Source organism: Diabrotica virgifera, chromosome 3, assembly GCF_917563875.1.
Source record: "Diabrotica virgifera virgifera chromosome 3, PGI_DIABVI_V3a".
NCBI lineage: Eukaryota > Metazoa > Arthropoda > Insecta > Coleoptera > Chrysomelidae > Diabrotica > Diabrotica virgifera.
This window is the reverse complement of record NC_065445.1, coordinates 90,253,123-90,277,743: the sequence shown is the minus strand read 5'-3', so window position 1 is coordinate 90,277,743 and position 24,621 is coordinate 90,253,123. Positions and strand designations below refer to the sequence as shown.

The 24,621-nt window shown below is 32.0% G+C and overlaps 1 protein-coding gene across 1 annotated transcript in view; it reads left to right on the top strand.

The window, feature by feature from the left end:
* LOC126881196 (replication protein A 70 kDa DNA-binding subunit) overlaps positions 1–24,621 on the top strand; it is an 82,976-nt gene that overhangs the window by 24,877 nt on the left and 33,478 nt on the right. Inside the window, exons 5-8 of the mRNA XM_050645300.1 lie at positions 1–176; positions 6,708–6,820; positions 14,363–14,669; positions 23,771–23,946. The exon at positions 1–176 is cut by the window's left edge and continues 29 nt beyond it. Of these exons, the coding sequence (XP_050501257.1) occupies positions 1–176; positions 6,708–6,820; positions 14,363–14,669; positions 23,771–23,946 (772 nt within the window). The remainder of the gene's footprint in view (positions 177–6,707; positions 6,821–14,362; positions 14,670–23,770; positions 23,947–24,621) is intronic.

The following is a 24,621-nucleotide window of genomic DNA, read 5'->3' as shown; positions in this document are numbered from 1 at the left end:
TCAACTTAAACAAGCCAACAAACAGTACAGCACTCTAAAACATGAGTATGAAATGACTGTTACGCATGATACTGTCATTAAAGAATGCCTTGATGCAGATTCTACAATACCCACCACACAGTATAACTTTGTTCCTATAGATAAAATTGCTGATAAAGAAGTAAATTCTGTTGTAGGTAAGAAATGTACATGTTTTAAGGGGCTATCCTAGTGTAAAAGTACGAAATTCATATACTTTTTTGGGAATTTCTAAAATAAAAAGGATTGTACCAATTGTTTTGAAAATTTGCATCATCATTTATTATAAAAACAAGTATACCTATAAACAATTTTCATAAAAAAAATATTGAAAATTAAACGATTTATGCGCCATCTACTGGCACCGTGAAAATAAAAACAGCTCCACTGCTGCAGTGATTGGGACTAATAGAGATCCTGAAACATAAAATTTCAAAGTTATTATTGAAATATAAGTTATTTTCTATACCATCAACCAGGGGTGTTTTGATCGGATAAAAAATGTCAGTTTGGCGGCTTTTGAAACTGAAAATGGTTTAGCTAATTTAAAAAAAAATTCAACACTTCGCATTTTCCCATTTTTCGAAATTTTAATATTTTTCAAAAATCCTAGTTGATGGTATAGGAAATAACTTATATTTCAATAATCACTTTGACATTTTATATTTCAGGATCTCAATTAGTCCCAATCACTGTAGCAGTGGGGCCATGTTTTTATTTTCACGGTGCCAGCAGATGGCGCATAAATCGTTTAATTTTCAATATTTTTTTATGAAAATTGTTTTACATGTACTTCTTTTTATAATAAATGCTCATGCAAATTTTCAAAACAATTGGTACAGTACTTTTTATTTTAGACATTCCCAAAAAAGTATATGAATTTCGTACTTTTACATTAGGTTAGCCTTAATCATGGGATGAAATCATAATCTGAAACTACGATACAGATTAATAATTAAAGATTAGAGGCAAAAATAATTTTAACATTTTTTTTAGAATACAGTAAAACCTCCGTTAACCGAAACCTTTTTAACTGAAACATCGTTTAACCGAAACGGCTGAGAGCTTAAATCATTTCGTCAATAAAAAGTAATTTTTTATTGCATAACGGAAACAATTCGATATTAATTTGTCAACATCGTCAACAGTGCTTTTATACAAGTAAAGAACGCAATTAAATATACAACACTTTACGAAATCACCTCATAGTATTTTTTAATACCAACTTTGACCAAGAATACTATAGTAATTTGATACAAGGATACAAAAAACAATGTTATTTTTAACCGAAATTTTTGTTATCCGAAACGGCCTACCCCCCAATTATTTCGGTTAACAGAGGTTTTACTGTATTCATTTATGTAGCACAAGTTTTATTAGCTTCTTCTTTCTCTACTTTAGTTATGCTATTGTGTTCTGTGTGCTTTCTCTTCTTTTCCATGGAAGCCATCTGTTCTAAACTCGTTGTACTACAGCCTTGGCTTATGGTTTATCTTCCATTCCATCTAGCTTCTACAGGTCTAATAGATTGGTACCATATATGTTTTTGGAGTCACTGGACAGTCTCCAAAAAGTGTTTTTCACCTGTGATCTAATGACTCATAGTCATGCAAAAAATAGTTGACTGTAAATAGTTATGATTATCAGTTGACCCTTGCTTGTTTTCCACAGTATTTCAACGTCAACTTCAGATTCATGCTTTTTTCTGGTCACAACTGATTCTTTTTGGCACTTCAAATTATGTTGCAATCAATTGTAAAGAAACAGTGATTTATTCTTTAGTATCTGATTTTTTGTGTCATTAACAATTATATCAAGATGATCCTGCACATGTGAGTTCTGTTGCTGTTTTCTAGATATTGCCCACCTAACAATAGGGAACTTGCATAAAATTTTAAATTCGAAAAAAATGTTATAAATCACAACAGAACATAATTTAAAACATGTATCAAAGATAAAAAAGTTTTGTTTGTCTTTCGTTTGGCCCCTAAGACGATTAAAAATTCAAATTATACCAGCCAGTCCAAAAAGCGTCGTGACGTCACCCGGTTATATGTTTACATTCTGTACCAACAAAGTAAACAAAATTGTATATAATTTTAAATTAGACATTATAAATGTCAGTAGAAAATACAGTTATGTGACGTTACAAGTGTTTTTGATCGTTTGAACTATTCATAGAAAACTTGTACTTTTACAAAACGGTTTTATTTTCCATAGTAAACCTTCTTACCTTTGGGAGCGTTCAAGTATTACGTAGCGCGATTTTTGAAGATTTTTAACCCCCCCCTCCCTACGTAACGCAGTCTTATGGGAGTTTAACTGTTGCGTAAAGCAATTTTTGAAGATTTTTGACCCCCCCCACCCCAACCTGCGTTACGTAATACTTGAACGGTCCCTTTTCCTTCAATAACTATATCAAACTCCAATCTCAACAAACTGGTATATATATTATTACAATGACATACGATAAATGTCATTACAATATAAATATTTTTCCTTTAGTCCGCGACTACGAGCTGGTCAAATACCTAAGTAGGTGGAGGCCAATAAACTAAAGAAGAAGAATACATATACCTAAATATAACCATAAACGGAATCATATAGTTAAATATGTGACGTCACGGGTCGTTTGAACTATTTTAAAATACCGAAGACTTTAAACTTGTACTTCTAAGTTATTATGAGTTTTTGAAGCGTGAAATTTTGGAAATCTCATTTTTATACAAAACTGAACATTATTATGTAATAAAAAAAATTAAAGCACTCATGGGAGTGCCGACAGAAGTGAAAACTTCTTATAGTAGAAGTGCTATACCTATATTATATACGCGTTGCGTACGTTCTATGCTATTTATGTATACATACACATAATATACGTACGAAATTTAATTCGGCAAAGTGATGACGGTCGCAAACTCAATACTTTTTCCCATCTAAAAAGTTCTCAACGTCCGTAAAGAAGTTTTCGCTTCAAAAATTTATTTCGTCGAAGCAATGACGGTCGCTGGTTCAATACTTTTTCCCCATCTAAAAAGTGCACAACGTCCCTAAAGAAGTTTTCACTTCAAAAATTTATTTCTTCGAAGCAATGACGGTCACGATGAAGGTCGCTAATTCAATAATTCTTTTATTTTGCCGAAGCGATAACGGTCGCTAATTCAATACTTTTTCCCCATCTAAAAAGGGCACAACCTCCCTAAAGAAGTTTTCACTTCAACAATTTATTTCGTCGAAGCATTGACGGTCGCTAATTTAATATTTTTCCAGATCTAAAAAGGGCACAACGTCCCTAAAGAAGTTTTCACTTAAAAAAATATTTCGTCGAAGCCATGAAGGTCGCAATGACGGTGACTAAGTCAATACTTTTTCCCCATCTAAAAGTGCACAACGTCCTTAAAGAAGATTTCACTTCAAAAATTTATTTCGTCGAAGGAATGACGGTCGCTAATTCAATACTTTTTCCCCATCTAAAATGGGCATAACGTTTCTACAGAAGTTTTCACTTCAAAAATTTATTTCGCCCAAGCGATGACGGTCGCTAATTCAACTATTTATTAACTGAAAGATTTAAGTTAAACAAATTGAAAGTCAATGAGTTAAAATCCAAATACATGTTTATTGGTAATAATACTCTTTTCAGGAAATTCTTAAGTTTGGATGTTCGCATTAAATTAAATAATGAAAAAATTGAAATGGTTCAGGAAATAAAGTATTTGGGATTCATATTGGATAGGGAACTAACTTTTAGTAAACATGTTGATTACATTTGCAGAAAGATAGGGGAAAAAATAGGTTTTTTTCGAAGAGTATCACCATTTTTGACATTTCAAACTAAATTAACAATTTATAATTCGTTAATATTACCTCACTTTTTATATTGTTGTTCATTGATTTATACATGATGTTCTAATTATGACAGGCTTCAAATTCTCCAAAATAAGGCTATGCTAGTAATATTGAGATGCAATCGATATACTCGAATTCAAGATATGCTGAAAACTTTAAATTGGTTAAAAGTTGAACATTTTATGTATGTCCAATCTATGACATTCTTATTTAAGATGGTAAACCATTTATTGCCTGAGTATTTGAACAGTCAGTTGGTCCCGATAGCAAATGTTCATGAGCATAGCACTAGAGCTGCAAATTCAATAAATTTTTATGTTAGAACAACCAACAAGTCCAGTTCAATGAAAAGCTTGTTTCATAAAGGAATTGTACAGTTCAATAATATACCTTATCACATTAAAAATAGCCATAATGCAACTATCTTTAAGAGATTATTAATCCATTATATTAAAACTAAGACCTAGAAACCAATTGGCAATGTTTGTTGTACTTCCAGTGTTTTTATTTTTATTTTATTTTTAATTTATTTTCTCTTTTTTTATTTATATATTGAATGTTTCTGATTAATTTAATTTGTCAATGCTTATTTCTTTATTTGTTTAGTCTCATGTTTTTAATTTTTGTAATACAGCACTCCTTGCCTTGACAATTCTTATGTAATTTGTACAGGTGTGGAGTGCAATGTTTTTGTTTTGTGTATTATCTATTATGATAAATAAATAAATATCTATCTATCTAACTTTTTCCCCATCTAAAAAGTGCACAACGTCCCTAAAGAAGTTTTCAATTCAAAAATGTATTTCGTCGAAGCATGACGGTCGCTAATTTAATACTTTTTCCGCATTTAAAAAATGCACAGCGTCCCTAAAGAACTTTTCACTTTATAAATTGATTTCGCCGAAGCGACGACGGCCGCGATGATGGTCGTTAATTCAATACTTTATCCCCATCTAAAAAGTGCACAACGTCCTTAAAGAAGTGTTCTTTTCAAAAAATTATTTCGTCGAAACAATGATCGCTAATTCAATACTTTTCCCCATCTAAAAGTTCACAACGTCCCTAAAGAACTTTTCACTTCAAAAATTTATTTCGCCGAAGCGATGACGGTCGCTAATTCAATACTTTTTCCCCATCTAAAAAGTGCACAACGTCCTTAAAGAAGTGTTCACTTCAAAAATTTATTTCGTCGAAGCAATGACGGTCGCGATAACTTATTTTAAATAATAATAATTTATTTTAAATTTAAATACTTCTACACAATTTATATATACATACACATAATAAATATACGTACAAAATTTATTTCGCCGAAGAGATGACGGTCGCGAAATAAATCCTTTTTCCCCATCCAAAAATAGGTTTACATTTATTTTAAATTTAAATACTTATACAATTTATGTAGGTATACATACACATAATATAGATACGTACAAAATTTATTTCGCCGAAGAGATGACGGTCGCGAAATACATCCTTTTTCCCCATCCTAAAATAGGTTTTACATTTATTTTAAAGTTAAATACTTCTCTACAATTTATATATACATACACATAATATATCTATACTTATATGCATAAAATTTATTTGGCCGAAGCGATGATGGTCGCGAAATCAATCCTTTTTCCCCATCCTAAAATAGGTTTTACATTTATTTTAAATTTAAATACATACACATAATATATCTGTACCATCTGTGAATAAGTCGATAACTCAAAAATGCAATTTTTCAGTATGGCCATTTTAAACATTTTATTAGTTTTGAAGAATAAAAATTTAAGATTTGACTTATCCACTTATTCACGGTCTGTACCATCTGTGAATAAGTCGATAACTCAAAAATGCAAACTTTTCGGTATGGCCATTTTAAACATTTTATTAGTTTTGAAGAATAAAAAATTTAAGATTTGACTTATCCACTTATTCACGGATGGTACAGATATAGCATAAGCGATGACGGTCGCGGTCGCAATGACGGTCGCGAATTCAATGCTTTTTCTGCTATCCAAAAATCGCACAACGTCCCTAAAGAAGTTTTCACTTCAAAAAATGTGCAAGTTCCCTATTAGCCCAGTGAATGACTGTTTTGGAGTGTAATTTTCTTTTGTCACGCCGGATGCTTGAAAATTTGGATTCAGGTTCCTCTTACCCTCTACTTCACTTTTGAACTTGAGCCCAGGATTGCTTCTTTTACTTTGGGGGTGAAAACCAACCCTTGTCAGGGGTGAAAAATCATAAGTTAAAAATAAGTCCGGAAATGGATAAACTGACTAATTCTAAGCAACTTTTGTTCTGTAGAGTTTTTTCACTAAATCAATACTTTTTGAGTTATTTGCGAGTGAACATGTTCATTTTTCAACGAAAAAAAAACATGTTTTTAGACGGTTTTATGGAAATAACTCAAAAAGCAACTATTTTATTGAAAAAAATAGTTTTAGCAAAAATGTAGCTTATAAAAAAAAGGAAAAAATGGAGTATGCATGAAGTCCGTAGACCCAATAGAAGCAGAGTTGTAGCTTGTTAAAAGTAGGTTCTTATTCATCAAATTCCAAATCAAATATTTCAAAGTGAAATGAACCAATGAACCAAAAAATGAAGCACTTTTCGTGGAAAACTCATTAAAACTTTTTTAAAGTGTCTAAAAGAAGAATCTTAGTAGAGATCGTAATAAATGTTTCTGTGTTCTTCTTAAATATAAATTGTAGTCATTACAAGTAATCTCCACCTTTTGCTCCAAAGAAAATATCTTAAATTGACTTTCCTATAAATTATGCTCATATATTATGCTAAGTTATAATCGTTATTTCGTTTGTATTTGATTTTTTTGTTTATTTTTGTAGATGTAATAGGTATTGCCAAAAGTGTCAGTGAATTACAAACATTCCAAGCAAGATCAACAGGAAGAGAATTGAAAAAGAAAGAAGTTGTCTTGGTTGATCAGTCACAAACAGCTGTAAGTATTTTTAAATCATATTTTTGATATTAAAATGGACTGTAATTTTGTAAAAATGCTAAAAGTATATTTAACAAATCTGTCTTTCATGACGAGGGCATGTAATCCTGGCACTAGAATCAATTCTGATAAGTATCAAAACTGTCCTACCAATGTTTAACTTATGTTACAAGAGACTAAGTTTTCAATCTAATAGCACATAAAATAACACCAAAACTATTACTCTACATCCCACCAAATTGAAAACAATGGGAACCTTCTCAGGTTACACCTCCGAGGCTTCTACAATTTGCAAGCCATAACGGATGCTGAGACTAGAGAAGATGAGGGAATTTTACAATTTATAATTCACGTCCCATCTGCTCAGAGCGGTAAAGTTCCAACGAGAATGGTTCCCTTGTACTCCAATCAGAGTAAACATGTAAATCAAAAATGAATAACCATTTTCAATTTCGTTGCAACACAAAACTACAGCCACAGCTCTGATTGAACTAGAATATGATGCGGCTGTAGTTTCGTGTTGCAACGAAATTGAAAATGGTTATTCATTTTTGATTATGTTATAAGTTTTCAGACTAGAACTTTTTTGCTTAATAAAATCATAATGGCGCAAAGATAAGTGGAGTGACAAGTGTCTTAAGTACATTTAAAGTATAAATATGGTAAAAAAATAATGAAATGAATGAAAATTTGTAGGTAGTGTCATTCTACAAAGCAAAATTAGTTATGGAAATACAAGGGAAGAAGGGATGAGCTTAACAAGATGGGTCAAATAGCACATAATAAATACTAGGGGCTGAATAAGAATAAGGATAGACCTGTGTCCAAGAACTTTAATTGCACATAATAAATACTAGGGGCTGAATAAGGATAGACCTGTTTCCAAGGACTTTAATAATATGGTTGTTAAAATACTCACTTACTTAATACAACACAGAATGAAATTAAAGAAAAGATGCCATCATAATAACCAGCTGTATAGACAGCACAATCCCACATTGTTACAAATCGTCAACCAAGAAGTGGACAGGATGTCAAAAGAGGGAAATAAAGAACACTCTATAGTGTTTCCATCGGGAATTTGCCAACTGTCGGCTCTTTAGTCTCTTTGATGACAGTGCCGACCATTGGCGTGGAAATGAAGAAAAAGGGTCGGTCAGTTCATCAAACACATATTTCGAGAAAAATCATATTTAATTTCTGTTTTAACTTTAAAAAGAAACACACACGGTTTTTGTATCTGTATATTTTTTTTATATCAATTAAATAATTTTTTAAACAAATTCAAAAGATTATCTTTTGTGTTCCGGAAAATATGTTTATGAAAAAACAAAAGATGTAGATCTTTGAAACACACTCAGTGATCAAAAGATCCACAGGTACTGGTTTGGACGACCACTCGTACGAAAACAAACAAATGAAATAGAGAATGCGGAAAAATCCCCTTACGAACAATTCACACATCCACTACTTCGGGCTGGGAAAAATTTTTTGAATAGAATCGAAGATCCAAACACCAGCTCTTAGAAATGTATTTCGCCCTCTTCAACCTCTATGGGCTCATCGGTTAAGATGAGAGGTTGAATATCTTCAGACACATTCCAATCAAAAAACAACATTCGAGACCTAGACATAGCAGGAACGTAAATCTACGCCCAACCTGACAATGCCATTCTCAAGTTTTAATTCCCTAATTACTTTAGAGTAAGTAAGATAATGTTTATGAAAAAACAAAAGATGTAGATCTTTGAAACACACTCAGTGATCAAAAGATCCACAGGTACTGGTTTGGACGACCACTCGTACGAAAACAAACAAATGAAATAGAGAATGCGGAAAAATCCCCTTACGAACAATTCATTTAGAACATAGAGGGCGAAACACATTTCTAAGAGCTGGTGTTTGGATCTTCGATTCTATTCAAAAAATTTTTCCCAGCCCGAAGTAGTGGATGTGTGAATTGTTCGTAAGGGGATTTTTCCGCATTCTCTATTTCATTTGTTTGTTTTCGTACGAGTGGTCGTCCAAACCAGTACCTGTGGATCTTTTGATCACTGAGTGTGTTTCAAAGATCTACATCTTTTTTTTTTTCATAAACATTATCTTACTTACTCTAAAGTAATTAGGGAATTAAAACTTGAGAATGGCATTGTCAGGTTGGGCGTAGATTTACGTTCCTGCTATGTCTAGGTCTCGAATGTTGTTTTTTGATTGGAATGTGTCTGAAGATATTCAACCTCTCATCTTAACCGATGAGCCCATAGAGGTTGAAGAGGGCGAAACACATTTCTAAGAGCTGGTGTTTGGATCTTCGATTCTATTCAAAAAATTTTTCCCAGCCCGAAGTAGTGGATATGTGAATTGTTCGTAAGGGGATTTTTCCGCATTCTCTATTTCATTTGTTTGTTTCCAGAAAATATGATTTAGGTTTTTTGGGTCATTCTAAAACAAGAAAGTTATTCTGACATTTTTCTCAAAAGTTGCTAGTTTTTGAGTTATAGGCGATTTAAAATCGGAAAAATGCGAAAATCACTGTTTTTGAAGGTTAAAAACTCATATTTAAATTATTATTTTTAAGGTTGCCAAGTGCTTAAATTAAAGTTTTAACATTCATTTTCAAGATTCTGAAGAGTAGTCTGGTCTAACTTCAATTTAGACCTTTGTTTTTTAATTGCTAATAATGCACGTCCATCCGATTTTTACGCCGGTGCGGTGGCGCTCTATTTCAACAATCTCCTATGTTGCCCCTGAAAACTTTTTTTTGTTTTTTTTTGTGATTCTAAACAAACAAAATATCTTATCATTTTTTTGAGAAGTTAATAGTTTTGAATTATAAGGGATTTAAAATACGAAAAAGGCGAACATACACATTTTCGAGACTTAAAAACTCATATTTAAATTATTCTTTTTAGATTGCCATTCATTTTCACGATTCTGAAGGGTAATCGGGTCTAACTTCCATTTAGACCGTTATTCTTTAATTGTTAATTATACGGGTCCATTCGATTTTTATGCCGTATTTCAAAATTCTCATATTTTGCTCTGAAAAACATTTTTTTTTAGATTTTCTGGCTCATTCTAAACAAAAAAGGTCTCTTGTCATTTTTCTGAGAAATTAATAGTTTTCGAGTTATAAGCGATTTAAAATATGAAAAATGCAAAAATACGCATTTTTGGGACTTAAAAACTCATATTCAAATTATTATTTTTGAGGTGTCCGTGAGCTTAAATTGAAGCTTATGCATTCATCTTTAGGATTCTGAAGAGTAATCGGGTCTAACTTCCATTTAGTCTGTAATTCTTTAATTGTTAATTACACGAGTCCATCCGATTTTTATGCCGTATGTATACTATTTCAGAAAAATCTTCTTTTGCTCCGAAAAACATTTTTTTAGATTTTCTCGCTCATTCTAAACAAAAACGGTTTCTTGTCATTTTTCTGAGAGGGTAATAGTTTTTGAGTTAAATATGCAAAATGTGAAAATACGTATAGCGTATTTTCGCATTTTTCAGATTTTAAATCGCTTATAACTCGAAAACTATTATCTTCTTAGAAAAATGATAAAACCATTTTTGTTTATAATTGCTCAAAAAACCTAAAAAAATGTTTTTCGGGGCAAAATCGGAGATTTTGAAATAGCCTAAGCCATAAAAATCAGATGGACGCGCATAATTAACAATTAAAAAACAAGGGTATAAATCAAAGTTAGACCCGATTACTCTTCAGAATCCTAAAGATGAATGCTTAGGCTTCAATTTAAGCTCTTGGAAACCTCAAAAATAACAATTTAAATATGAGTTTTTAAGCCTCGAAAATGCGTATTTTCGCATTTTTCAGATATTAAATCGCCTATAACTCGGAAGATTATCAACTTTTGAGAAAAATTACAAGATACCTTTCATGTCTAGAATGATCCAAAAAAAAAACCCAAAAAAAATTTTTAGTGCAAAAAGGGGATGTTTTGAATTTGTTTTAAAAAATTGTTTTAACACTCTCGTTGGAACTTTACCGCGCTGAGCAGATGGGACGGGAATTATAAATTGTAAAATCCCTCATCTTCCTTAGTCTCAGCATCCGTTATGGCTTGCAAATTGTAGAAGCCTCGGAGGTGTTACCAGAGAAGGTTCCCATTGTTTTCAATCTGGTAGGATGTAGAGTAACATTTTTTGATGTTTTTTTATGTGCATGCTATTAGATTGAAAACTTAGTCTTTTTTTAATATTAAAATATAATAATAATAACAGTGACATTTAGATTCAGATAAGAGCCCTCAGTCTCCTTGCAGGTCAGCTTGAAGGAATTCTTCCACTTTGTACGGTTCTAGGTGTATGAGCAACTGTTGAACAGACTTTCTATATTTATTTATGTCAGTTTCTATTTTGATGCTGTAAGGCAGTTTAAAGAATTTAATACCAGCATACCATTTTAACTATTTAGAATGGGAAATAAGCCACAATATTATTAAAAAATGATTTTTATTAACGTTTCGACGCCCAAATCGGGTGCCGTTGTCAAAATAGCTTCAGAACAACACCAGCATACCAGTTAAGGATGCATACCCGTCACAAATTGGCTAAACAATCAAGTCAATAGGTTTTTGAAGGCGAATTTGCTCTAAAGAATCCGAAGACGGTGAAATCACAATTACTGCTACAGTATTTTGGAATACATGCGCAATCAGTTACATTCAATACTAGGAGAAAGGAAAAACTAACAGAAATAATTTACTTTTATACCTTTTTCTTAGTACTTCTTCTTTTCTTCTAAGTACTTATCTAATAAGGCTCAATATACTTAAAATTTGATGAACCACAAATGGTAAAAAATCTCTTGCTTATTGTATTTGTACTTCATAAGTACAGAAAAGAGTACAACATGTAGGAAGGGTTTATTAACATATTACCAGACAAACTGAGTTTACAAGAATTTTAATATTTTTTTGAGTGCTTGGAACAACTTGATTATTTACAAAATGATGTCTTAGTGTTAGGTGATTTTAACGTCCATAAATTTATAGAAAATGACACTTCCGATGATAAACCTTCTATAATTTTAAGTTTCTTGCACTCTTTTGGTCTTGGTCAATTTAATGGGGTTGTAAATCACTTAGGTAGATCGCTAGATCTAATAATGTCACATTTTGCCTGCGAAGTAATGCGTGACATGTCCCCATTAGTCTATGAAGATTCCCACCACCCAGCTCTTATAATTAATATTACGAATATTTTTGTAAAGGAGTCTAGGTTTAGGTTTGGTTCTGACCATGTAACTTACAACTTTAAAAAGGCAAATTTTTTGATTTATATAGGGAATTGTATGAAACGGATTGGGCTTTTCTAGATGACTCTTCTCAAGTTGATAAAGTTGTAGACACTTTTTATAATAGAATTTTTCCTTTATTTAATAAGTATGTTCCTGTCTACAAAAACTTCAGCCACACATATCCACCTTGGTTTGATGCCGATATTATTCGCTGTATCAAACTAAAGGTTAAGCACAGGAAAAAATTTAGATTACATAAAAACCAGTCTGATATGCTTGAATTTCAGAGCTTACGACATCTTTCAAAACTAAAAAATTAAATTGTCATACAACGAATACATCTAAAATATACAATTATCCCTTTCTGTAAACCCTAGAAAGTTTTGGTCATACGTAAATGCTAAAAATAACACTTCACGGATTCCTGGTGAAATGAAATATCAAGGCATTGCTAATTCTGAACCACAAAATATCGTTGATATCTTTGCTGAATACTTTAATGATGTTTATCAAACAAGTAATGTACTAACCAGCAATAATGTCTTAGCGGTCAACACTGAATGTCTAAATTTTTATCCTGTTCAAGAAACTGAAATAATTCTAGCCAGCAAAAAATTAAAAAATAAGATGACTTCTGGACCTGATAAAATACCCTCTTTTTTTATTAAAGATTGCATAGGTTCTTTAACTAAGCAATTATTAAAAATTTTCAATTTGTGTCTATTATACAAACAGTATCCAAGTATCTGGAAGGAATCAAAGGTATGTCCTGTTTATAAAAATGGGGAAAAGTGTTGTGTAGAAAATTATAGGTCCATATCTATTATATGCAATTTATCCAAAATTTTTGAAATCATACTTTATAATCGTATATACTCTTTCACTCGTAATCAAATTTCACAATATCAGTATGGATTCATTGCTAATCGATCCACAGTTACAAACTTATTGGGAATAACACAGTACATATCTAAGGCGTTGGATAGGAGATCCCAAGTTGACGTTATATATACTGATTTTTCAAAGGCCTTCGACAAAATTCATCATGGAGTTCTTCTTTCCAAATTGTCCCTTTTTGGTTTTTCTAAAGATGCTGTCGCTTTCATAAAATCCTATTTGTCTGGTAGAACTCAATTTGTATCTTATAATGGTTATAACTCTCACAAATGCATACCTTCATCTGGAGTTCCACAAGGATCAAATCTAGGTCCACTCTTGTTTTTGTTATTTATTAATGACTTATGTGAGAACATTTCTGTGCCCTGTTTGTGTTATGCAGATGATTTAAAAGTTTACTTAGAAGTTAACGATATCAATGATTGTCACACTATCCAGAATGAAATGAGTGGTGTGCATGAATGGTGTAAAGAAAACTATTTAAATCTTAATGCAAATAAATGCAAAGTTGTAAGTTACTCAAGGAAACATAATGGAATAAACTATGTTTATACTATTGATGGTAGCGAACTGGAACATGTGAATAAAATTAAAGATCTTGGCATACTTTTTGACTGTAAACTTTCATTTACTGAACATATATCTTTAAAAGTTTCTGAAGCACTTAAATCATATGGATTTATAGTCAGAAATAGCCGAAATATTACTAACATAAAAACTGTCAAATTACTATATTTCTCTTATGTACGTTGTAAATTAGAATATGCGTCTATAATTTGGTCTCCATTTTATAATTCACATGTGCAGCAGATTGAAAAGGTGCAGCGTAAATTTTTGAAATATTTATCATTTAAGATTAACGGCATATATCCAGAGAGAGGTATCAGAAATAGTGAGTTGTGTAATAGTTTAGATATGGTTTCATTAGAAATGAGGCGAAATTGTGACTATTTTTATTTAAATTGCTGCATAATTCAATTGACTGTCCCGATATTCTCAAACAAGTAAATTTTAATGTACCTTCTTATCCTCTTAGAAATGTTTCCACGTTCAGAACTACACAAGCCAGAACAAACCTGATATTAAACTCCCCCATATTTGTTATGTGTGAAAATTATAATTGTTTGGTACTATTGTGATATATTCAACTGTAATATAATTCAACTCGTCAGAATGGCTAAGTCTCATTTGAATTCTTAATTCACTTGGTAATTATCTTTTCTTTTTTTCTTTTATAATTTATAGTTTATAATTAATGTAAAATTGTCCTATAAATGGATACCTGTTGGACAATAAAGATATTATTTATTTATTTATTTATATTCACATTTTTCATGGAACCATTCTGTTCTTACATTTTTTTACAAACTTACTTTTTGTAGATATCGTTAACACTTTGGGGCCAAGAAGCCGAAAATTTTGATGGTACCAATAATCCTGTCGTAGTTATAAAAAGTGCCAAAATTGGCGAGTTTGGAGGTGGCAAGAATTTAACTACTCTTGTTAGCAGCACTGTAAAAATAAATCCCGAATTAAAAGAATGTTACAGGATCAGAGGATGGTACGACAGTGAGGGTGAAAATCTGAATGCAAAGAATATTAGTGCCAGAGTTGGATCCTCGAATATGTCTGCCACTTGGATGACCTTTAAGGAAGTTAAAGATCAAAAATTAGGATCATCTGAAAAAGGTATGTTGTTCTAGTAGTTATTTGCCTAGGATACGATATAAGGTCGATCTGCACCAATCTGTTTAATGGATAAAAATTATTGGATATGTAATTTAGTATGTTAACAATTTTATAAAAAAACAAGGGGGGCCCTATCTATTTTGTTCTGACTATAATTAATTCATCATCATCATCAGTGGCGTTACAGCTCTTTATGAGCCAAAGCCTTCTTCAGAACAATCCTCCATTCGCACCTGTCTCTGGCAACTCTTCTCCATGCTCTAATTGCAATAGATTTTAAATCATTTTCTAAGTTGTTTTGGTACCTAAGTCTCGGTTTTTCCTCTTGCTCGTTGTCCTCTTCTGTCAAAAACTTTTCTGACTATGACATCTTCCTCTCACCTGATTACATACATGACCTATCCATCTAAGGCGTGCTACCTTAATGAATTTTACAACGTCAGGCTCTCCAAAACTTCTATACAACTCAAAGTTGTAACTCCTGCGCCACAAACCTTGTTCTTTTATGCCTCCATATATTCATCTTAGTATTTTTCGTTCAAAACATTTGAGCAGTTCTTGGTCATTCTGTGTAAGTGACCAAGTTTCTGAACCATATGTTAGCACTGGTCTTATTAGTGTTTTGTAGACAGCCAGTTTAATTTTTCTAGGCATTTTTGAGGCCATCTGTCGTCTTAAGCCATATTAACACTTATTGGCGAGCACTATTCTTCTTTTAATTTCTTCACTGACGTTGTTATCTTTATTTAGCAGCGAGCCTAACTGCCTAAGTATATGAAGGTGTCAACACCTTCCAGTTCTAGGTCGTCAATTATTATTCTTGTAGGTGTCGGGTTGCTTGACCTAATGCAAAACATATATTGGGTCGTTTGAACATTTATATTTAGACTATAATTAATTATTATTAATTAAAAAATGACCTTTTTTTATAAATTAAAAAAAATTTTGGCCCGCACAAGGTATTATTTTTTTTTTGTTCATTCTAAACAAAAAAGGTATCTTGTAATTTTTCTCTTAAATTGGTCGTTTTCGAATTATAAAACAATTTAAAACTGAAAAAAGAACGAAAAATGACGATTTCCAATATTCAGAAACGTAAGTAAAAAATATAATTTTTGAAATTACGAAGTACCTAAATAGAGAACTTTCATAAAATTTTAAATTCAAAAAAATGTTACAAATCACAACAGAACATAATTTAAAATATGTATCAAAGATAAAAAAGTTTTGTTTGTTTTTCGTTTGGCCCTAAAGATGATTAAAAATTCAAATTATACCAGCCAGTCCAAAACGCGTCGTGACGTCATCGGGCTATATGTTTACATTCTGAACCAACAAAGTAAACAAAATTGTATATAATTTTAAATTAGACATTATAAACGTCAGTAGAAAATGCAGTTATGTGACGTTACACAAGTGTTTTTGATCGTTTGAACTATTCATAGAAAATTTGTACTTTTACAAAATGTCTTTATTTTCCATAGTAAACCTTCTTTCCTTTCCTTTAATAACTATATCAAACTCCAATCTCAACAAACTGGTATTAGTCGGAGAGATAGAAGCAGATTTTGTGCGTGATAAGTAATATGGAAAAACTATACGGGGATATGTTGAGTTAGTTGTGTACATGACTTTCACCAACGGCCGGAAACCAGAGTGGGGGCCGAGGGTAGTTATAAGGGGTCAAAGTCGCGGTTTTTATTATTTTTTTTGTGACGCTCATGATCGAGATAGTGCACCAAAATTTGGGAATAAGTAGGTCATGACGTAACTAAGTAAAATATCTAGAGGCGGAACGCTGCGTGGCCGACAAAGGGGTGGGGGTAGGGGTGAATATAAAAAATAAAAAGGTTTTTTGCGACGTTCGTGATTGAGATAGTGGACCTAAATTTGGGAATAAGTAGACCATGACATTACTAAGTAAAATCCCCAGAGCCGGAAACCAGAGTGGGGGACGAGGGTAGTTATAAGGGGTCAAATTCGCCGTTTTTATTATTTTTTTTTGTGACGCTCATGCTCTAGATAGTGCATACAAATTTGGGAATAAGTAGCTCATGACGTAACTAAGTAAAATCTCCAAGGGTGGCACGCTGCTTGGCCGACAAAGGGGTGGGGCAGGGGCGAATACAAAAACTATAAGGGGTTTTTTGCGACGTTCGTGATTGAGAGAGTTCACCAAAATTTTGGAATAAGTAGACCATGACATACCTAAGTAAAATCCTCAGAGCCGGAAACCCGAGGTGGGGGACGAGGGTAGTTATAAGGGGTCAAATTCGCCGTTTTTATTATTTTTTTTTTGTAACGCTCATGATCGAGACAGTGCACCAAAATTTGGGAATAAGTAGGTCATGAGGTAACTAATTACAATCTCCAGGTGTAGAAAGCTGCGTGGCCGATAAAGGGGTGGGGGTAGGTGTGAATATAAAACATGTAAGGGTTTTTTTGCGACGTTCTAGATTGAGATAGTGCACCAAAATTTGGGAATAAGTAGACCATGACTTTGCTAAGTAAAATCCCCAGAGCCGGAAACCAGAGTTGGGGATGAGGGTAGCTTTAAGGGGTCAAAGTCGCAGTGTGTATTATTTTATTGTGGCCCAGCACAAAATTTGTCCCCCACGCAGCGTTTCGCCCCTGGAGATTTTACTTAGTAATGTCATGATCTACTTATTCCCAAATTTTGGTGCACTATCTCGATCACGAACGGCAAAAAAACCCCCATATATTTTTATACTCACCCCTGCCTACCACCCCTTTGTACCCCAAGCAGCGTTCCGCCCCTGGAGATTTCACTTAGTTACGTCATGACCTACTTACTTCCAAATTTTCGTGCTCTATCTTCATCATAAGCGCCACAAAAAAAAAATAATAAAAACCGCGACTTTTACCCCTTATAACTACCCTCATACGCCACTCTGGTTTCCGCCACTTTGGATATTCCTTAGTTATGTCATGGTTCATGGTCTACTTATTCTCAAATTTTGGTGCACTATCTCAATCACGAAAGTCACAAAAAACCCCTTACATTTTTTTATATTCACCCCTGCCCCACCCCTTTGTCGGCAGCGCAGCGTTCCACTACTGGAGATTTTACTTAGTTACGTCATGACCTACTTATTCCCAAATTTTGGTGCACATTCTCGATCATGAGCATCATAATAAAAATAGTAAAAAACGGGACTTTGACCCCTTATAACTACCTTCCTCCCCCACTCTGGTTTCCGGCTCTGGTGATTTTACTTATTTATGACATGGTCTACTTATACCCAAATTTTGGTTCACTATATCAATCACGAACGTCGCAAAAAACCTCTTATATTTTTGAAGTTATACTTCGTTACCGGCGATAGAGGGTGATTTTTTTATATGTTAAAACCTATCAGCCCGGCGCATACGCATTATAACTTTGTTCTGATTGGATGTTCAAATGACATGTCAAAAATTATCCGATATGGCAGCTGTGGTTTGGAGGTAAAGGTAAACAAATGTATAATATATTAGTTTTATTGTTGTGAGGACAGAAACAAAAAAGTTTATAATATTGTAGTGACTTTTAAATAGTTTTTAAAAGCAACAGGTACGTAATAATTGTTAATGTATCATGGGTATAAACCTACCTATTTGATCTGCCAAAATACATAGTATGTAATACTTGTATTTATATAATTTGATTACCATCAAAATTTCTATCAATATTCACCTAATATATTGGTTTTTTGCTCTATGTTTTGTTGTATTTTTTCAATTCTAAATCATTTCAATTCAAAATTAAAATAATTTGATCAATTTTCAAAATATCAAAATATCACAAGTTTAATCCGTTTAGTTAGTCGATCTTCGTAAATAATGACACATAGTGTCCGTGGCTAAGCGGAGAAGGCGAGTGAATTCCAATACCAACCGCTCTTATCAGCGCTGGTTCGAGTCCCAATAGAAACTTTCTTTTTTGTTTTTTTTAATACATTTTATGATTGTAAGTATATTTATTATATAATTGTATTTTCAGAAAATACGTATTTAGTTAAAAAAATTTTCGACAATTAATTTTCAGACATCATTTGTGGCTTGTTTAATGTGTTTGTGTGTGTTTTATTCTTTTATTATTTTAATTTTTGGCACTGTTCTAATAAAAATGTTTGAGAAGTAGTAAGTATAAATTAGTTTAATATTTAAACAAAATATAAATAAAAAGTATATTAATTTCGTTTAAATCATATAATAGAAGTATAACTTCTTACGTGCGTACAAAGTACACACACATTCTTTTTTTATATTCGCCCCTACCTCCACCCCTTTGTCGGCCACGCAGCGTTGCGCCCCCAGAGATTTTACTAAGGTACGTCATGACCTACTTATCCTTTAATTTTGGTGCACTATCTCGATCATGAGCGTCATAAAAAAAATAATAAAAACCGCGACTTTGACCCCTTATAACTACCCTCGGCCCCCACTCTGGTTTCCGGCCGTTGGTGAAAGTCGTGTACACAACTAATTTAGTACATCCCCGTATAGTTCTTCCATATTACTTATCACGCACAAAATCCGCTCCCAGCTCTTAGACTATATAATATATTATTACAATGACATACGATAAATCTCATTAGAATATAAATATTTTTCCTTTATTCCGCGACGACGAGCTGGCCAAATACCCAAGTAGGTGGAGGCCAATAAAGTTAAAGAAGAAGCAGAAGAATATACCTAAATATAACCATAAACGGAACCATATAGTTAATAAACTATTTGACGTCATGGGTCGTTTGAACTATTTTAAAATACAGAAGACTTTGAATTTGTACTTCTGAGTTATTATGAGTTTTTGAAGCATGAAATTTTGGAAATCTCATTTTTATACAAAACTGAACATTATTATGTAATAAAAAAATGTGCAAGTTCCCTATTCAAGTTCAAACCTTATTCTATCAGTTCTTCATTTGGTAAGTATTTTGGACTTATTTCATTTTAAAACATTGTATTTTAGCCGTTAATGCACCCCTATCCCACAAGGAACCTTCCGCATTAACAATTAAAAAAATAGATTTTAGAATAAAACATGGTAAAAATTCTTATCAGGACTTGATAGAAGGGTTGAACTTGAATTTAGGCACTTAATGATTCCAAAAATATTTTTTTTACTTGTGCTTTTGAGCCTTAAAAATCGTCATCGTTCATTCTTTTTTCAGTTTTAAATTGTTTATAACTCGAAAGCGATCAAATTAAGAGAAAAATTACAAAACACCTTTTTTGTTTAGAATGATCCAAAAAAATTGAAATAAAATCTGCCCGGGTCGAAATTTTTTTTTAAACTTTATAAAAAAATGTAATTTTTCAATTATTAATTATTATTGTTGTTCTGAAGCTATTTCCTTGTGGCATTTTTATAATAAACTATTTTTAATGGGAAATAATCCACAATTTTACCAAAAAAATGATTTTATTAACGTTTCGAAGCCCAAATCGGGTTTCGTTGTCAAAATACAAAATACTACTAAAATAAACAAAAATGTTGTTGCTAAGTAAAAAAAATCTTAACGTTAATAAAATAAGAAATGCTTCGAAACGTTAATAAAATCATTTTTTTGGTAAAATTGTGGCTTATTTCCCATTAAAAATAGTTTATTAATTATTATAGTCAGAACAAAATTAGATTGGACACCCCTTGTTTTTTATAATTGTTAACATACTAAAATACATATCCAATAATTTTTATCCATTGAACAGATCGGTGCAGATCAATCTTATATCGGATCCTCTACTATATTATGTTATCACGGTACACGTACAGACGGTATGCAAAGGCGCATCTCTCTCGCTGATGTGACGTCACGCGCGAGGAAAATGTTTTGTAAATGCATATCATTTTAGGAGATACGTTCCAGTTTTATCGAATTTAAAATGATAGCTGATTTTTTGATTAAAAATGATTCTAAGAGAAAATTGTTTTATGTACTATTATTATTCCTAGGGATTTAAAGTTGGTCCACCTAAACGTTATTCATTAAAAATGTATTTGAAAATTATTTTCGAGGAAATACGTCCAAAAAGAATAAGCCTTGATTATTAATTCAAGAATACTATAAATACTTTTTGCAGTATTGTCTTAATAACCTGATGAAATGTTTTCTCTTTTAAATTGCCAGGTAATTAAAAAATATTTTCAAGAAAAGAAAACATTGATGTTATAAATAATACTATTAGTTATATGGAACTTCCAAAAAAAGGAAAGAAAAAATGCAGACATTTTATAGAATAATTTATTGCAAGAGAACAAAAAAAATAAAATATTTTAAAATTGGATAATTTTGACATTTGCTTCTCTAGGCTCCTTTAAGCATTTTTAAACTAATTTTTCTATTTAACTCTCGTAGCCTAATATAACTTCGAGTTTTAGCGAAGTAAAGGACAACTTTGTAAGGCGCTGATGTAGTTGTTATTTGTGACATTGTTTTATCAGCTAATTTGTGAAAAATGTTCTCCCCTTTAAATAAAGAGTTACCATGCATCTTATGGAACTCCGTCTCCAATTTCAGAGCCACTTCCCACAAATCATTTGGATGTAAAAGAGAACCTCTAGAGACAGCTTGTATCCAGTCAGGGGCTCTATTTATGTCTCTATTAATGTTGAAATTAATTGTTCATGACATTTTGGAAGCTGTGACTCCTCAGTAATCGTCTCTATGTTCTATTTATGTGCTAATGTACAATTTGAAATACTGTTTGATGATTTTATAATATCTTCCACCTCTTCTCTACGTCTTCTTTTTGTGATTCTCAGTGTTCTTTCCTCAGATTTTCGCTTTAGGTCAGTATTTGATGAGCCTCCAGGTAAGTTTAGAGTAGGTACTGAACCTTGTAGAGATCCATCAGCCTTTAAATGACAAGCATTATTTGGAGAGTAATTCAAAAGCCTTTGTTTCAGAGGAATTTCATGTTTTTCTTCAAAATGTATTGAGCAAATCGTTACTGAAAAAAGTTACTTATACATAAAATATATTATTACAGATATAAACATTTATTTAATACAGCTCTTTTTTGATATCTTCTTATTACTTATTTTTGATATTATATCAATTTCTTATAAATATGCATTTTAGAATTAATTCCAAACTTAACATTTTTTAAATTAATTTTATCTTCTCTGCGACAAGCGATTATCCATTGTTTCGACAAATTATCTGTCTTTGGAAAGATGAAGTATTTTATTACTTTTGTTATATAGAGTTTTTTCACTAAGTCAATACTTTTCGAGTTATTTGCCAGTGAATGTTCATTTTTTCAACAAAATAACGTTATATAGAGTTTTTTGCAAATAACTCAAATATTAAGTATTTTGTCGAAAAAACATTCCTAGCAAAAATATAGCCTGTAAAAAATTTTAAAAAAAGTTGTATATATCACGTTTCTATACCTAGTAGAAGCAGAGTTATAGCTAATTAAAAATAGGTTCATATTCGTCAAATTCCAAATGGAATACTTTAACGTGAAATATCCAAAAATTAAGCACATTTCGGGGAAAACTCATTACAACTTATTTAAAGTGTTTTAGAAAAGCTTCATTTTTGTTTTATAAAAAAAAATTCTAGCATCAAAAGTAAACAAGTTACGCTCAAAATAAAGTTAGTCCCTTTTTTGGTAAGAAAATCGGGAAAATCACCCCCTAATTAGTATCACAAATGAACTTAATCGTTACTTCACAAGTTTCTTGATTCGTGTATGTATTGTGTATATAATCTGTAAGTTTCATCGGTTCAAAGTCCTTATTTTTGAAAGGGTTGTAGTTAAAAGGGGTTGAACGACTCACTGATCACGAATGTATGCAAATTTAGAAACACCAAATCTTAATCAATTTTTGCCTAACAGAAAAACAAAAAAATACATTATATTTAGAAAAGCAATGCTGACTTTTTTTGCTTTTTGAGATTTTTGGTATAACAATTTTTAAAGTTATTTTGAAAAAAAGCATATTTTTCAAAATTAAAATTTTTAAAAATTTTTCTTTAAAACCAAATTTTTTTCAAAATAAGCACTTTGAATCGATGAAACTTACAGATCATAAATATAAACACAACATAAGTAAAATAATTTGTGGAGCGGTAACGATTAATTTCATTTAAGTTGCTATGTAATTAGGGGGTGGATTTCCCGATTTTTTATGCCAAAACAAAAGGGACCAACTTTATTTTGAGTGTAACTTTCTTAAATTTAATGCTAGAAACTTTTTATAAAAACAGAAATAAAACTTTTTTTAAACACTTTAAAAAAGTTAAAGTGGGTTTTCCCCAAAAAGTGCTTAATTTTTTGGATATTTGGTGAATATGAATATATTTTTCATTGGCTATAACTCTGGTTTTACGAGGTTCAGAGACCTAATTTTACTTTTTTACAGGCTATATTTTTGCTAAGAACGTTTTTTCGACAAAATACTTACTTTTTGAGTTATTTGCGAAAAACCGTCTAAAAATGTAGTTATTTTGTTGAAAAATTAACATATTCACTCGCAAATAACTCGAAATGTATTGATTCGGTGAAAAAACTCTATAGAACAAAAGTTGCTTAAAATTAGTCAGTTTATCTATTTCGGGACTTATCTTGGACAAATATTTTTTCACCCACGAGATGGGGTGAAACTCACCCCCAGGGCAAAAGCACACATTGGTACCATATCACTTTTTTTCTTTGACATGTAAGTTATGCGTATGCCAAATTTCATGTCAATCCAAACGGTTCTTTAAAATTTAGAGCAAAAACCGTGAAAGAATGAACTAATTATATACTGCACAATTCGGCATTGTAAATTTATGTCGGACCCACACGATACCAAAAACAATACAAATAATAAATTGAATATTAATACGTTCAATAATGTCTAATAATTAAAAGTAACAAAATATATTCTCCGCTCCCGAAAACTATCAGGTGTAAAGAATTTCACAAATGCATGTAAAAATGTATCTGCAAGTCAAGTGGCAAGTGTGTGGGTTCCTCGAAGCTGACGTCGTGCGCAAAACGGACGGAATTAGGCGCCAAAATCGGCATACCATCTGTACGTGTACCGTGTTATGTTATAGCAGTTTTCAGAGCATTACAAAATATTTTGTTTTTAGGTGATTATTATAAAGCTATTGCTACTGTTCTTCTTGTCAAAGCCGATAATATTGTGTATAGAGCTTGTCCCACCGCTGAATGTAATAAGAAAGTTGTTGATATGGAAAATAGTATGTACAGATGTGAAAAATGTAATAGAGAATTTCCAAATTTCAAATACAGACTGTTAGCCAGCGTAAGTATAATTTTTTGCAAAATTTCTTTGGAATATCTGTTACATATAATGCAGCGCCAAATATCTTTGTTGTGCAAGTATAATTAATAATAAATATGTGGACTCTTCTTTCTTATTTTTGTATAGACATGACTATCTGTTTTTTCAATTTGCATCCAGTATGTTGTTGTTCCACCATTTTCGTGGTCTTCCCACTGATCGTCTTCCTATTGGGGAATCGCCTCTCGCCGTCCTTACTACTCTATTTGTTGTCATTAGGCTTATGTGATCATTCCATTCTACTCTTCTCTTTGTTATCCAGTTATTAATGTTCCCGACATTACATCTCCACCGCTGTTTCAAGCAGACTTATAAGAGTGTGGGATGTTTTAACAGACTACCTTACATTCACTTACCTTCTGTCCCTCTCTTTATTATTAATCTGACTGTTTCTCTACAGCGCATTCTCTCTGATCACCTTAGATGATTTTTTCTGTATGTGGTTTATTTCGCGATAATGGTTTCTGTTCGATATTTGCTGCCTGTTGTAAATGACGACTATTATAGTATGATACAATTGATCCAAATAATGGCATAACCCAGACATCCAAAGTGAAAGTTATCCCTCAACACCAAATTGTTCTATATGGCCCACATAATGTTCAGACAAAAGTCACACCATTTTGAGCGTCGGGT